Source organism: Populus alba, chromosome 3, assembly GCF_005239225.2.
Source record: "Populus alba chromosome 3, ASM523922v2, whole genome shotgun sequence".
Classification (NCBI taxonomy): domain Eukaryota; kingdom Viridiplantae; phylum Streptophyta; class Magnoliopsida; order Malpighiales; family Salicaceae; genus Populus; species Populus alba.
Genome location: NC_133286.1, coordinates 21,604,261 through 21,620,302, shown reverse-complemented (window position 1 = coordinate 21,620,302; position 16,042 = coordinate 21,604,261). Strand labels below are relative to the sequence as shown.

At 37.1% G+C, this 16,042-nt stretch overlaps 2 protein-coding genes across 4 annotated transcripts; both read left to right on the top strand.

Annotated features, from left to right (window-relative positions):
- Positions 1–1,446: 1,446 nt before the first annotated feature.
- LOC118054610 (uncharacterized) lies at positions 1,447–9,886 on the top strand. Its single transcript, XM_073408381.1, is given in 2 exon segments — positions 1,447–3,943; positions 7,982–9,886. Coding segments are annotated over 2 exon segments (4,395 nt in total). The 5' UTR covers positions 1,447–1,453.
- A 1,911-nt stretch (positions 9,887–11,797) lies between these two features.
- Positions 11,798–15,239, top strand: LOC118054319 (basic leucine zipper 23). Of its 3 annotated transcripts, none has more exons than XM_035065850.2 (2): positions 11,798–12,010; positions 12,518–13,618. In XM_035065850.2, the coding sequence occupies exon 2, from the start codon at positions 12,639–12,641 to the stop codon at positions 13,350–13,352; it is 714 nt and encodes a 237-aa protein (XP_034921741.1). In that variant the 5' UTR covers positions 11,798–12,010; positions 12,518–12,638; the 3' UTR covers positions 13,353–13,618. The 3 variants fall into 3 exon arrangements, with proteins under 3 accessions (XP_034921741.1, XP_034921740.1, XP_034921739.1); XM_035065849.2 differs by lacking the exon at positions 11,798–12,010 and adding an exon at positions 14,213–15,239 and having other exon boundaries at positions 12,017–13,373; XM_035065848.2 differs by lacking the exon at positions 11,798–12,010 and adding an exon at positions 14,174–15,239 and having other exon boundaries at positions 12,017–13,373.
- Positions 15,240–16,042: the final 803 nt, after the last annotated feature.

Sequence of the window (16,042 nt, the reverse complement as noted above, 5' to 3'; positions counted from 1 at the left end):
CCTCTTCTAAAAAAATGGAAGTAATTAAGCCCTATCAATCTAAATGCTAACGTGACCTGGTACAATTTTCAAAAAAAAATTAAATATCCATGTTGTGTTTATTAAAAAATAAAATAAAGAAGAAGAAAAGAAATTAAATTGATGATGCCAATGACAATAGTATATAGTTATACATGTGCGAACAACATTATATATGGAGTATGAGCAAATCTCTTTTGACCCCCTAATCAACAAACACAACATGGGCTGCTAAGTGTTGTGGTTTATTACGTATGAAATGACCATCTCCCTTAACTTTTTTTTTAAAAGAACTGATCAATCTAAGTAATTAATTGAAGATAAAAAGCGAGTCACCATCTTTTTATTATTGGATCATAAGTACAATTTTGCCTATTTTATTAGGGATCTACTGTTCTTGCGTGAAATTCTGCAGAATAATTGATGAACAAACAATTTAACAATTCAGCTAGAAATCAAAATTGACAATAGTTTCTATCGTAGTTATTAAATCTAAAGCTGGTACAACGGATTTACTTGAAACATTCATGTTTCAAAATCTTATTTGGATCAAGTTTTAAGTTAAAAAACCATTGATTTCATAAAACTTAATTAACCCGATTAGATTTTTAGTAATGAAGTACCTTCCTAAAAACCTAGATAAAAACTAAAAAAATTTGATTTAGTTAAACTTGGTTCAAACTCAATTCATTTAATTTCAAGAATTTTATTTAAAATCATTTGGACAAGAAGCAAGATTAATATAATTTCACGTCCTGTTGCTTGATGAAGTCATTTATGAATGGATTAGCTAAAATCAACATATGATTCACTCTACTAGAATTTGCTGACAAATCTTTATAAATTAGTTGGGATTATATTTTAAAGAATATTTTAATTTATTGTTCCATTTTGTTTATTAAATTCACCGACTGTGAGATATGCTACTTGATCATACATAGATTTGTTATTTAGAACTTCCTTGGATCATGGTACTGAAGTAACTTGCTACCTTCCTCGTAAAACCTCAAAAGTTTAACAAATCTAAATTAGAAGGCAGCAATTTTTTATTGTAAAATGGAAATCTTTGACTTGAAATTATGATATTTGTCTCACGGATCGCTTCTCCTCGCCACCTCTATTATCGTATTTTTGTAACAAGGCTAAAACATTCAGACCAATCTGCTGTACGTAAACGCGTTTAAAGTTCTTACACGGAAAATGGCATCTCATCAGCTCTCAAGCTGACAATTTCTAGGTTTATTATTGATAAAATTAGTGGGATTAAGAATAAGGAGGTTGCAGCTCAGTCAGATTTGGAACATATTTTTATGTTTTAATCCAGGCTGTAATAATCATGGGAAAACATGTCTTTGTCAACAATGATTGAAGGGATCACTATATAAAGGGCTAGTATCCATGCTAACCATGCAAACACAAAGCAAGAGTTCCAAGGATGGGAAAACGGGGGAAGTCGGGGCATTTGTCCCTCATGATACATGCTATAGCAATTTGCCTTGTAGCCACCAGTGTGGTGGCTTATGAGCCTTATTCCTATAAATCATCTCCTCCATTGTTGAAATCTTCTCCCCCACAGTATTATAAATCTCCACCACCTCCATCCTCATCACCACCTTCACCATATCTCTACATATCTCCACCTCCTCCAAAGAAATCCCCTCCACCACCAAAGAAATCCCCTCATCCACTATACCACTACAAATTTCCTCCTCCACCAAAGAAATCCCCTCATCTACCATACTATTACAAGTCTCCTCCTCCATCATCTCCACACCACTATACATCTCCACCTCCTCCAAAGAAATCTCATCCTCCTCCATACCATCACACTTCACCTCCCCCACCAAAGAAATCTCATCATCCATCATACTATTACAAGTCTCCTCCTCCACCATCTTCATCACCACCACCTTCATACCACTACATATCTCCCCCTCCTCCAAAGAAATCTCCTCATCCACTATACCACTATAAATCTCCTCCACCACCAAACAAATCCCATCATCCACTATACCACTATAAATCTCCTCCACCACCAAAGAAATCCCCTCATCCACCATACTTTTACAAGTCTCCTCCTCCAGCATCTTCATCACCACCACCTCCATACCACTACACATCTCCACCTCCTCCAAAGAAATCCCTCCCTCCTCCATACCACCACACTTCACCTCCCCGACCAAAGAAATCCCCTCATCCATCATACTATAATTACAGGTCTCCTCCTCCACCATCTCCATCACCACCACCTCCATACCACTACACATCTCCACCTCCTCCAAATAAATCTCCTCCACCACCATACCACTACACATCTCCTCCACCACCTAAAAAGTCTCCCCCTTCATCGTACTATTACAAGTCTCCTCCTCCACCATCTCCATCACCACCACCTCCATACCAATACACATCTCCTCCTCCACACCACTACACCTCACCTCCACCACCTAAAAAGTCTCCCCCTCCACCGTACTATTACAAGTCTCCTCCTCCACCATCCCCATCACCACCACCTCCATACCACTACACATCTCCACCTCCTCCCAAGAAATCTCCTCCTCCTCCATACCACTACACCTCACCTCCACCACCTAAAAAGTCTCCCCCTCCACCGTACTATTACAAGTCTCCTCCTCCACCATCCCCATCACCACCACCTCCATACCACTACACATCTCCACCTCCTCCAAAGAAATCTCCTCCTCCTCCATACCACTACACCTCACCTCCACCACCTAAAAAGTCTCCCCCTCCACCGTACTATTACAAGTCTCCTCCTCCACCATCCCCATCACCACCACCTCCATACCACTACACATCTCCACCTCCTCCGAATAAATCTCCTCCTCCTCCATACCACTACACCTCACCTCCACCACCTAAAAAGTCTCCCCCTCCACCGTACTATTACAAGTCTCCTCCTCCACCATCTCCATCACCACCACCTCCATACCAATACACATCTCCACCTCCTCCCAAGAAATCTCCTCCTCCTCCATACCACTACACCTCACCTCCACCACCTAAAAAGTCTCCCCCTTCACCGTACTATTACAAGTCTCCTCCTCCACCATCCCCATCACCACCACCTCCATACCACTACACATTCTCCACCTCCTCCAATAAATCTCCTCCTCCTCCATACCACTACACCTCACCTCCACCACCTAAAAAGTCTCCCCCTCCACCGTACTATTACAAGTCTCCTCCTCCACCATCTCCATCACCACCACCTCCATACCACTACACATCTCCACCTCCTCCAAAGAAATCTCCTCCTCCTCCATACCACTACACCTCACCTCCACCACCTAAAAAGTCTCCCCCTCCACCGTACTATTACAAGTCTCCTCCTCCACCATCCTCATCACCACCACCACCTCCATACCACTACACATCTCCACCTCCTCCAAAGAAATCTCCTCCTCCTCCATACCACTACACCTCACCTCCACCACCTAAAAAGTCTCCCCCTCCACCATACTACTATAACTCTCCTCCTCCATCATCCCCCTCACCACCACCTTCATACCACTTTATACCACCTCCTCCTCCAAAGAAATCTTCACCTCCACCTTACTATTATAAGTCTCCACCTCCACCATCTCCCTCACCACCATCTCCATACCACTACACATCTCCTCCACCTCCAAATAAATCTCCTCCTCCGCCATACCACTACACATCTCCTCCCCCTTCAAAGAAATCTCCCCCTCCATACTACTACAAGTCTCCTCCTCCACCATCTTCACCACCACCACCACCAAACTATTACACATCACCTCCTCCTTTAGTGAAATCCCCACCCCCTCCATACTACTATACATCTCCACCACCACCACCATCTTCATCTCCTCTACCACCCTACTACTATAAATCTCCACCACCCCCAACTCACTCCCCACCTCCTCCACACATCTATGCATAACCTCTACCGCTGAAACACTACTAACCTCTTGTAGGGTTAGTTTGAAATTGTAAGACCATGAAATAACTTACCTTTTTTTATCTTTCTTTATTATTTACAAACAAATTTCTAGTTTCGATTCAATTTGGTGAAAGGGATTTTCTCTATATAATAAGGATTGAGAATGTGGATCCATAGTGAATTCTTTTGTACAAAGATGTGCTTGTTGTATCTTTTCTTTATATCGTATGCAATGTAATGGTAGTAATTGTGTTTGAAAAGATTATACTACATTACATTTTTTTTTCTTGAAAGCTTCCAATTAAGTTTTGAAAGGTCTTAATATTAATACTCATTGGCTAGAAGTTGATACCATTTCTTAGTATGGCTTTTTCAATACAAACCGCGAAGACATGTGACCTTTTCCCATTATCTTAGATAGGCAAGTCAAAACCCTAGACTAAGAAATGGGTTCTTTTGAAGGTATATATCTTTCTTAATTTATGGAAAGCATATAAAATCATATTTGTGTGTCCCTATGAATTCTTCTTTTGGTGTTTTAACCTAATTAGGCATGCCTATAATTAATACCTCTAGTCCAGTTATACTAGATTCTATCATTTTAACATGGATATATTATATTATATACTCTTGTAAAGCAATTACCGTTAATATTAATACTCTCACTAACTTTTAGTTACTATATCAAAACAGGAAAGAAAGAGAAAATATAAATAAATAAATAAATAAAAACATATCTTCACAAGTGAGCTAGTAACCTAGCTGGTAAAAGTCAAGTAGTAACAAGACAACTAGGGAAACAGGACATCTCTTATTCGAATTCTACTACTTACATTTCTCAATTCACATATAAATATGCAATCAACTAGGTATCTTGAGTTGGCGGACTCTTCCCCCATGGTTTTGCTCTTAGGAGTTGCCGCCCACCCATTAATCATGTTCAAGAATGTGACCATGATATAAAAAAAATTCATGTTATAGGTTTTTATTTCTTAAATCACATTAATCAATCTTAACTATATACTTGTTTTTCAAAAAGATGATTTTGTAGGAAAACAGATAACACTACCAAATTTAATAGTTTTACCAACAAAAATTTATGTTGGTTTAATAGTACTACATAATTCATTATCAATTATCTATATAAATTCAAATTTCTACACATTTACCGAAAATTTCAACTCGGCAATAAAATTGACAATACACAAAACGGGTCCATTAAATAAGTCATTATTTATTTCATCACAAAACACCTAAGTTATAAATTTGAAATAAATTTTATCAATTTACTATCAAATATAATTTTATAAAATCTCAAACAAACTGCTAACATGTACAAATCATAAATTCATACAATAAATTTCTATGAGAAAAAAAAAACTATAAAATAAGTAAACACCCAAATAAAATACATATGCTACAAAAATATGCAGAAAAAAATAACATTTTAAAATTGAGTTCAAATAAAAAAAAATAGATTTGCTTACTTAGTGTGTGTTTAGGAGTGTAGTAGAAGTTGCTTTTCAAAATGCTTTTCGTTTAAAATGTATCAAAATAATATATTTTTTATTATTTTAAAAAAATTATTTTTTATATCAACATATCAAAATGGTCTGAAAATATAAAAAAAATTAAGTTCAAGCAAAAACAAAAATTCAAAATTCGGTGGAATGCGGTTTGCACTGTGTTTCCAAACGGGACCTTAAAATGGTGAATCCTTAATAAAATTTGGATTAGAACACGGATGTTGACAAACTAAGTATTGTGGTGGTCAGATTTATTATGGGAGGTTGAACTATGTTAAAATTAAGGGGAAGGGGTGGGTATTTGTTGCAAAAAAAATGCAGAAGAAAGAAGAAGAAATGGGGGAGGGGGAGGTAGTTTGATCACTAGGTCATAAATTAAATATTATCGATGGATTCACTGACAAAATAACTTTGTCGGTCATTTTTTCAGTACAAATACCATGTCACCATACAATTTACCTTTTTTGAATCTCGTTGTAATACCCTCTATAATTCTCTCGGTATATACCGAGAGATTTTTACCATTGGTATATTTACAGACATACTTTACCTTCATGTTAATTCAATCGATAATGTTGTATGTACAAGTTACATGTCATCTTACTGTTTGGCTTTTTTTTTTCCTTATTTTCCCTTTGCAATTCCCTCGGTATATACCGAGGGAGTTTTTCTCTTGGTGTTTATTGATGGATACAAGGATGAAAATTTCATCGGTAAAGATCATCACAATATACCAACAGAAAAATTTCACTGATGTTTCCATTTGTATTTGCTAGTTTTCTGATAGTGTAAAGTAGGTAATTCAAAATCAAACAAAACTATAATTAGAATGGATTTACAAATTATATTATATAACTAATATAATTTGTTAACTAAAAAACAAATAAGGTGAATACCCTTCTTTTACCAGGATATATTAATCCTCTTTAAACTGCTTGATTCTAGTCAACTTGTCTTCTCTTTTATTTTCCCTTCTTCTCATTGCTAATATTTTAGCAAAATATAAAAGCGTATGATCATGTTCAAACGGGATGATGCATTGAACAACTTTTACTTTAATTTGAAGACAATACCAAAACTAAATTTCAGTGCAGTAGGAATTACTATTAATTAGGTACAACGTAATTGACTTTGTATACCCATTTTGGTCAAAGATTGCTTGATTACGTATCTTATGACTGAGAAACATGTGATTAATATAGTTTAATTAGCTTGCTACAAACAAAAGATAAGGTAATGAGGATATTCTTAAGAAATATAAGACAGGCCATGTACTTTGAGTTATAACTAGAGATATAATGTAGGTCGAATAATGTAGGAATTCTCTTAAAAAAAAAAAAAAAAAACAATCAGGTGGGCTCTCACGTAGCATGTCTTGATGCGGCTGGTCTCAAGTAGAGAAGATGCACGTAGGATTAGGTGTCAAAGAAACATGATGAGAACCAAAATCAGCAGCAAAGGAAACTAGGCTGGTTCGAGGAGTCTTTGCAGCTACAAGTCGCCAATCAGAGGCAGTTCTCTTGAGGCAAATGGACAGGAAACGAGATTAAGTTTCCTATAATTTAAGAGGCTTTATATGTGGCAAGAACAGCCTTGAAACAGCAACTCAACCGATTTGAGAAGTTCTGATAAAGATCTGAATTCTAATTTTATTTTATTTAATAAAATTAGAGTTATCTTTATTGGTTGTTTTTTCGGCAAATAAAATCATTTTGAGCTATATAAATAGTCAAGAATTTATTGAATATTCATTTACGTACTAAAAAAAATCAAACACAGAAACTTTTCCGAATCTATCTTTTATTTCCTTAGTTTCCATCAAGACATTACAACGTTTAAAGCTCAAATTATCAGATAAATTTCAATTTCTTCGTATCTGCTTATTCGGAGAGCAACCTTTGGGAAGCGGATAAAGCCATCACAGATAAAGCATCTTGCTTTCCGAACATCTTATAATATTTCTCTCCTTTGATCGACAGGGAAAAAAAAAAAACCTCCATGATCGACTGCACGAGTACTTGGAGGCTGTACGGTTCTCGAGATAATTATAAATCTATTGTCATAAGTTCCTATTGGGAAGCCACTAACTAGAAGCTGATATATATATATATATATATATATATATATAATTTTAAATAACATTTTAATTCATTATACGTTATTCCTCTTCTCCTCCTCGTAATGGCTTGGTGGTGGACAATAAAACTTAAACGAAGACATAACTATAAGAGCAAACTTGGGGAGTGGAGAAGCAATTACAGATAGTTTTAAAGCAAGTTGCATTTTTTAAAACATTAATATTGCAATATTTGCTCTTGTCAAGAGGGGACAAACAGCCATGCATGATTGAATACACCGATGCTCATCAGGATTCTGATTGGAAGCCCACTATCTAATGGTTGATGTGGCTACTGTAGGAAAGATCACTATATAAAGAGGCATAGCAGCAATGGGCAAGTCACAGAACACACTTCTAAAAACTTAATTTCTGGCTTTCAACCTTCAATAGCTAGAGATGGGAACCTGGGGACGGCTAGGATATTGGCCTATGCAGCTAGTCTATGCAGTGGCATTTTGCGTCATAGCCACTAGTGTAGTCGCTTACAAGCCTTACATCAATGCCTCGCCGCCGCCGCTGCTTCGCCACCCTCAACTCATCTACAAACACCCATCGAACAAGCTGCCATTAATTCCAAAACATGGTGAGCATCTTCCACACCATTACAAATCTCACCTTCCAAAGTATGTAAAATCTCCATCATATTATTACAAGTCACCTCTATCTACACCAAAACAAATAGTTCATCCACCATATTATTACAAGTCACCACCTCCATCAAAATATTTAAAACATCCACCTTATTTTTATAAATCACCACCACCACCACCAAAAAAATCAAAACCTATTTCTAAATACTATTACAAGTCACCACCACCACCAAAATATTCTTCAACGCCTCATTATTATTACAAGTCACCACCACCACCACCTAAACGTGTAGTGCATTCACCGTATTATTACAAGTCACCACCTCCACCAAGATATATAAAGCATTCATCTTATTATTACAAATCACCTCCACCACCACCAAAGCATTATCAAGCACCACATTATTACTACAAGTCACCACCACCTCCTTCGTCTTCACCACCTCCCCCGTACTATTACAAATCACCACCTCCTCCATCCCCGTCACCTCCACCTCCATACTACTACAAGTCACCACCTCCTCCATCCCCGTCACCTCCACCTCCATACTACTACAAGTCACCACCACCTCCTTCACCTTCACCACCTCCCCCGTATTACTACAAGTCACCACCTCCTCCATCACCGTCACCTCCACCTCCATACTACTACAAGTCACCACCACCTCCTTTGCCTTCACCACCTCCCCCGTACTACTACAAGTCACCACCTCCTCCATCACCGTCACCTCCACCTCCATACTACTACAAGTCACCACCACCTCCTTCGCCTTCACCACCTCCCCCATACTATTACAAATCACCTCATCCACCTTCTTCACCACCACCACCTCCATACTACTACAAGTCACCACCACCTCCTTCGCTTTCACCACCTCCCCCATACTATTACAAATCACCTCCTCCACCATCTTCATCACCACCACCTTCATACTACTACAAATCACCACCTCCTCCATCCCCGTCACCTCCACCTTCATACTACTACAAGTCACCACCACCTCCTTCGCCTTCACCACCTCCCCCGTACTATTACAAATCACCACCTCCTCCATCCCCGTCACCTCCACTTCCATACTACTACAAGTCACCACCACCTCCTTCACCTTCACCACCTCCCCCGTACTACTACAAATCACCACCTCCTCCATCCCCGTCACCTCCACCTCCATACTACTACAAGTCACCACCACCTCCTTCGCCTTCACCACCTCCCCCGTACTACTACAAATCACCACCTCCTCCATCCCCGTCACCTCCATCTCCATACTATTACAAGTCACCACCACCTCCTTCGCCTTCACCACCTCCCCCGTACTACTACAAATCACCACCTCCTCCATCCCCGTCACCTCCACCTCCATACTACTACAAGTCACCACCACCTCCTTCGCCTTCACCACCTCCCCCGTACTACTACAAATCACCACCTCCTCCATCTCCGTCACCTCCACCTCGATACTACTACAAGTCACCACCACCTCATTCACCTTCACCACCTCCCCCATACTATTACAAATCACCACCTCCTTCATCCCCGTCACCTCCACCTCCATACTACTACAAGTCACCACCACCTCCTTCGCCTTCACCACCTCCCCCATACTATTACAAATCACCTCCTCCCCCATCTTCATCACCACCACCTCCATACTACTAAAAGTCACCACCACCACCACCATCTCTTCCCCCTCCTCTTTACTAAAAATACCTTCCACCCTATTCATGTGACTATGTTCCATATTTCACCTTCTTCACCACCCAAAGGATACTAAGCTTGTGTGTGTGTTTTTATTGATTAATTCATTCTTCCAAATTGTAACGAGAGTAAGTCATCATTTGATTGGCTTTTTGTGAGAGTCTTTGGGATTTCTTTTATGGAAAGTGTTTATGTTCTAAAATAAAGGTTGAAGAGAAGATATCCTTGATGAATTCTGCAGTAGGAACTGCTTTTTGTACCATTTCTTATACTTAATGAAAGCTTCCTACCATCACGGAGGGAATTCTTTTGCTTCACCATATCCATACATCATACATGCACACACTTTAGCACGTAAAAATCTATTAGTCTTCAAATTTTTGAAGATATGAATACAATATTATGATTTGCAATCAACAAATAAGAGATGATCGACTCCCACTATCTGCCAAGTTTTTTTTTTCTTTTGCCCTTGATCATCATGGAGATAGAATTAATGATAGAAATCTGTCCTTGGTGATCTCCACAAATTACCCTCCTGCTTGTTTTCTTAGATTTAAATCAACAAGGATGGATCTCTGGTCTCTTGTACTCGAGATTGAGACCGTTTTGCATTTTCATGCTTCGGTGGCCTGAGGTCCCTTTCCCGCTATACCCATCTCTGTCGACACCAAGCCCATGGATGACATGTTTTGAGCCAATGGACCATTTGGGAATCTTTGTAGAGTGGCCATTTTCATACTTTTCTTGATAAAATAAGATAACAAAACTACTCTCTGCCTCTAGATTCTTGAGTAATTAACAACTAACTACCTAAAAGAAAATCATTGTGATCTGTTCTCCTAAAGTTTTTTTCAATTAACTCCCTAAATTTTATTTTATTTTTTGCAATCGACTATTTATTCTAGAAATGGTTTGATAGAAAGAATTCGCCTATCTTGATTCTTCTTCAGCAGCAGGGTTAATTCAGGCCTTAAATACTATGAAGTTTAGGAATTGATTTAAATAACACCATATCCCAAGAGATTTATTGTAATTAAACTTGACAAAAATTCTCCGATAAAATTTGAGATGTTTGCTAATAAATCTTGTTAACTAACCTGCTATGAAATATCAGATTGAGATGAAAATAGAAGTTAAGTGAATATAAGGAAAATAATCTCCGATAACAACACCAAAAGCTATGATCAGCTTCTTTTTACATATAAAAAAAAATTACTCACGTACTGAGATAACCTTTTGAAGTTGAGGAGATTTACTGGATTGGCAATTTTTCTTTCTTTCCAGATAAAATTGGGATAGAAATATATATATATATATATATATATATATAGTTTTTTGGATTATTTTTTTAACCGAGACAAAGTCTTTTCTTAATTAAATTTCAAAATTCGTGTTGATTTTTATATTTGGTGTGTTTATTAATATTTATAATGTTTTCAATTGAAAGTACACATTTTTTATAATTTTTTTATTTTTAAAATTAGCACATTAAAATTATAAAAAAAAAACATTTAAAAATCAATTTTGATATTTTTTCAAATAAAATATTTTAAAAAATAGATTGAAAACCATTACCAAAAAAACAGTAAATTATAAAAAAATTAACACGTAAATTATTTAAAAACATTTATTATAGTATAATAATAAAATATCTAAATTACAGTAGAATAATAAAATATCTAAATTGTTGATGTATTTATGAAATATTTCTTATTCACATTTATTTATTTTTTAATAACTCGAGGAAAAATGGGAATACATGCAAGAATCACAGATTGCTGAATATATAGTGTAGCTCTCTAAAATATTAAGTAAGGAGCAATGACTTTGGGTATGGAAAAAATTAATCAAAAATTGTTGGTACAACGAAAATGACACCAAACTATCCATCAATCTCAACATTCTTTGAAATTCATTACATCTCTCAATGCTTTCTTTATTTTGTGCAGCTCAATTTGTGTCCACAAGATAACAGGGCAGTTGTCAATCAACCAATGAGGATGCACAAAGTGGGAAAAAACTATTTGCCGTTCGACAAATTCTACGCAAGTTGACAAACAAAATGGAAGCATGGAGAAGAATATGAGAGATGCTTCTTGTTACTCTCGGAATCTTCACTTAGATCAGGTAATAACTCTCCATCTCTCTCTAACACAGTTTCTTGCTTTTGTTGATATTCTTGCACTGTAAAATCATGTTCTTTATGTACTACCACTTGTCTAGTTGAAGCTTAAGATTATTGGATTATCTTCTGTTGTTGAATGATTTCAATGTCAAGATCTTTTCTTTATGCTTTATTTTATATTCTTGTAAAGAATCTCCATCTGGGTTTTCTTTAAATTGTTGAAAGAAAGCTGCTTTTGTTGTTGGGATGAATTCATCCTCCAAAGCTTTTTGCTGAGTTTGGGGTTTGATTCTGCGTATTGGTTTGAAATGTTAAAAGGGCTGTTCAATTTTTTGGTGACTATGACAATTTAGATTGTGGAAAGCTATAATGTTATGTTCTGTGTATGGACTCTGCCTTTGCATATATTCTTAAGGTGGTAGTAATCATGCAAATTGCAATCCCACTTTTATGTTACAAGTTGGTGATTTTAGTTCATTATAAGCTTAAGTTGTTCGATTTTGCGTTAGGTTTATTGCTTTGTTAGAGCAGTCGAGGTGATTGATCAAAGAAAAGTTGGATATTTTGGTCGTACTGATTTCCTATTTTTTGAGGTGCCTGACTGAAAGTACATGTTGTTTGGAGGAATGAATGAAAGATTATAAAATGGATGATGGGGAGGTAGAGGTTTCGGATCATGTTTTGTTGCCGGATCCCGGTGCTTCTGGAAGTTTGCAGTGTTCTGGGTCTGTGGATTCACTTCTTGATGAATTATTGAAGAATACGAGAACATGTACTCACACTCACACTTGCAACCCTCCTGGCCCCGATGCAATCCATACACATACATGCTACCACACACACACCCAAGTCATTGCTTCTGAAGAAGATGATAACCCAGACAATAGAGAGCATTCAAGAAAAAGGCCAGCAGGAAATAGGGAAGCAGTTCGAAAGTATAGGGAAAAGAAGAAGGCACATACGGCTTACTTAGAAGAGGAAGTAAAGAAATTGCATTTATTGAACCAGCAGCTGGTGAGGAAAATACAACGGCAGGCAATTCTTGAAGCCGAGGTTTTGAGGCTAAGAAGCATTCTGGTGGACCTGAGGGGAAAGATCGACACTGAGTTGGGTGTTTTTCCATTCCAAAACCAGTGCAGCACCACCTCTGTTTTGAAGGAAGGCGATTGTGGAGCGCGGTCCACTGGTGGTCTAATGAATCTACAGTGTCAGGCAGATTTACCATGCTTCCATACCTCTACAATAGTAAATTGTCAAGCTAACACAAATAATACAGCAAATGCTGAAGGGCATGCAATGGACATGATGGAAGCCTTCGTGCCATCTGCCTCTCAAGCTCAATAACCAGAGTGAAAGACAATATCTGTAAGCTCTTCAGCTCTTTTGATCTTACTGCATCAAGATATGTTGAAGTTGGGAATAATGATCTTGTGTATACTAATAAGGATATAGGACTTAGATTGTTGAGTGCCCCACAGAGTCATATATACGGGTTGCGCTTAATACAACTTCAGCCAAAAAGGACTGTTACCGTCTTTTGTTTTGATTATCTGAATAGATTGTACGATGAATTAGATTGCAAATATTACTTTCCTGTTGTTCTCTCTTAATGATAGCGCAAAGATGTGGAAAAGTTCTTATTAGTTTACTCCTCTTGGTAGAAATAGTCATCGTCCATTGGCTGAAATAACTATAGCTTGAGCTTGATTCGGTTTCTGCTTATTTTGCTATTGAAAATATCTATTTTGATTAGTGTTCTATACATTTGTGGATTTTTCCTGCTAGTTTGGAACTTGATCTATGCTTAAGGCCTTAAACAATTGCCACAAAGAACTCTCCGTTTTGGATTTTGAAGTGGTAGCTAGACACGCCAGGGACAGTCATTCTATTTAAGTACATGCTTTATTGCAACATTTAACTACTCCATTCTGTGATTTCCACATTGTGAATCTGTGATGGTTGTGAAAATGGTATATGCATGCTTGTTTTGTACCTTCCTTCACATCTCTTTTAGTCTCCCCTTCAAAAAGTTGATGCTTTTATCTGATTTCAATCACTGTCATCTTATTTCATCCACACCAACTTTCCTTTGCTTTTTTCTATGTTTTGCTTCTCTCTTGGTCTGTTCTTTAGGAAGTTTGAATGGTTGAAGTAAAATTGTACAGGTAGTTAATAGAGCATGCTCCTCGATTGCTATGATGCAGAGGCTGGCATCCTCTGCTTGATGAAATGAGTGAGATATTTAGCATCGTGATACATGTCCACAGTAATTCATAACAAATGCAGTAGAAGGTTAAAACTAAGCCCCTGGATCCTTGAACTAGATCAAAATCTGCAAGAGCAGCTACTCCTTTGCGCTAGGGTGCCTACTGATTCAACACTAACTACAAAACCAAGTCACCAGTAAGATAAATGAAAGCTAATTCAAAACTGCGGCAACTGCAAAGCAGATACGAGGGTAGAGAAAATGAAGACATTAATGGCAGAGAGTGGGGATAGCAATGGACGGTATTCTACTGCTCTAAATTTTAACTACATTCAACACTCAGAGGCTCACAGGGCTGAAATTCGGATGAAACAATGGACTATAGGTTCGACAGCCCACAAGGTTCAACTGTAAGGCTAGGCTAGTCCTAGGGCAAACCAGGATGGATGTTGGACTAGTTTCTTCGAGATGGGTCAGTTTCATCTGCACAAAATGGCCTTGTACAAGTTCAATTGGGAGAGGAAAACAACTTGGGCCGCTTTCTATAGGTATGGAAGGGGATTCCAAGCAGATTGACGGAATCACAGATGGGATCAGAGCAGTGAATGTCACTATTTAATACCTGCACGATCTTGTCAGGTTTTAAAGATACCCTCCACGATCTTGTTTGTTGTTTCCTGGTTAACAAAATGTCTGTGTAATGTTAAGAAACATGAGCAACTTGGTGGTGCCCTACTGCTAAATAATTAACCACTGACAAACGATTTGTAAAGAGTTGAAGCAACATTAATAAACCCTGGGATCAGAGGTATCATCACCATCTCAGCAGACAAATGCACCAGTGCAGAGTCACATCCACGAAGCCACATCTCCCTGTGACTTAAATCCATGTATTGATTATTCATGTCGTGTTGACCCCACATGATATTCATTTCATGAAAATGCTTGTCCCATAAAAATCAGGTTAGACATTTTACATTATATGAAACTCAGAGGCACATGGCTTTTCCTGCCCCTCTTCCTTATCTTGTTCTCTGGCTGTTTTTTTTTTTTTTTTTTTTCTCCAATTTGATCACTGTTCTTTCACCATATCTTTGCATGGTTGTCTGTTTCCCTCCCATGATTCAGTGCAGAGATTCTCCCTGCCGAGGTAGTTTGGTTCCAAACTTCTAAATGTAAAATCTCTCTCACTCGAATATTGATGCAATTTCTCAGTTCATAAAATAAAAAAAAAAAAAAACAGGTAAAAAAATGTTAAACTTTAGGCTACTATCCCTAATACAAGCCTATCCATATCCTTTCGTGCACGCATAGAGGTGGTTATTGTTGAGCTATCAGCTAGGTTTACGGCCATTTAATTTCCTTAGCCTCCCGATTAGATAATGCTTTACTTATTCCATCTTTTAATTAGTGTACTCGTTTCTTTAATAGTAGTAAGAGTAGATGTGTTATTTTAGCATAGTTTGGTTACTGTTTTGAGATTAAAAAATTGAGACATTAAATATAAAAATATTCAAAAATATTTTTATTTTTGTTTGTGTCTTTTCAACTAAATATATTATTGTTCTTATTTTTTTTATCAAGATAAAACGTCATCTTAATGCTTGATAGGAGTTGAAACAACTAGTGAAAACAGCGTATCAACAAATTAGCATATGAGAAAGAGGGGAGCACTATTAGCACTCGTCTTGTTGCTATCTATATTAAAATATTTTTTATTTTTAAAATCAGTATATCAAAATAATTTAAAAACATTAAAAAATTTATTAATTTAAAGTAAAAAAATATAAAAAAAATTAATTTTTTTTTAAAACACTTTTAAAACATA

Bases quoted from the DNA above. Each gene is read 5' to 3' on its own strand.
- LOC118054319 (XM_035065849.2), top strand. From the start codon at position 12,639: ATGAAAGATTATAAAATGGATGATGGGGAGGTAGAGGTTTCGGATCAT.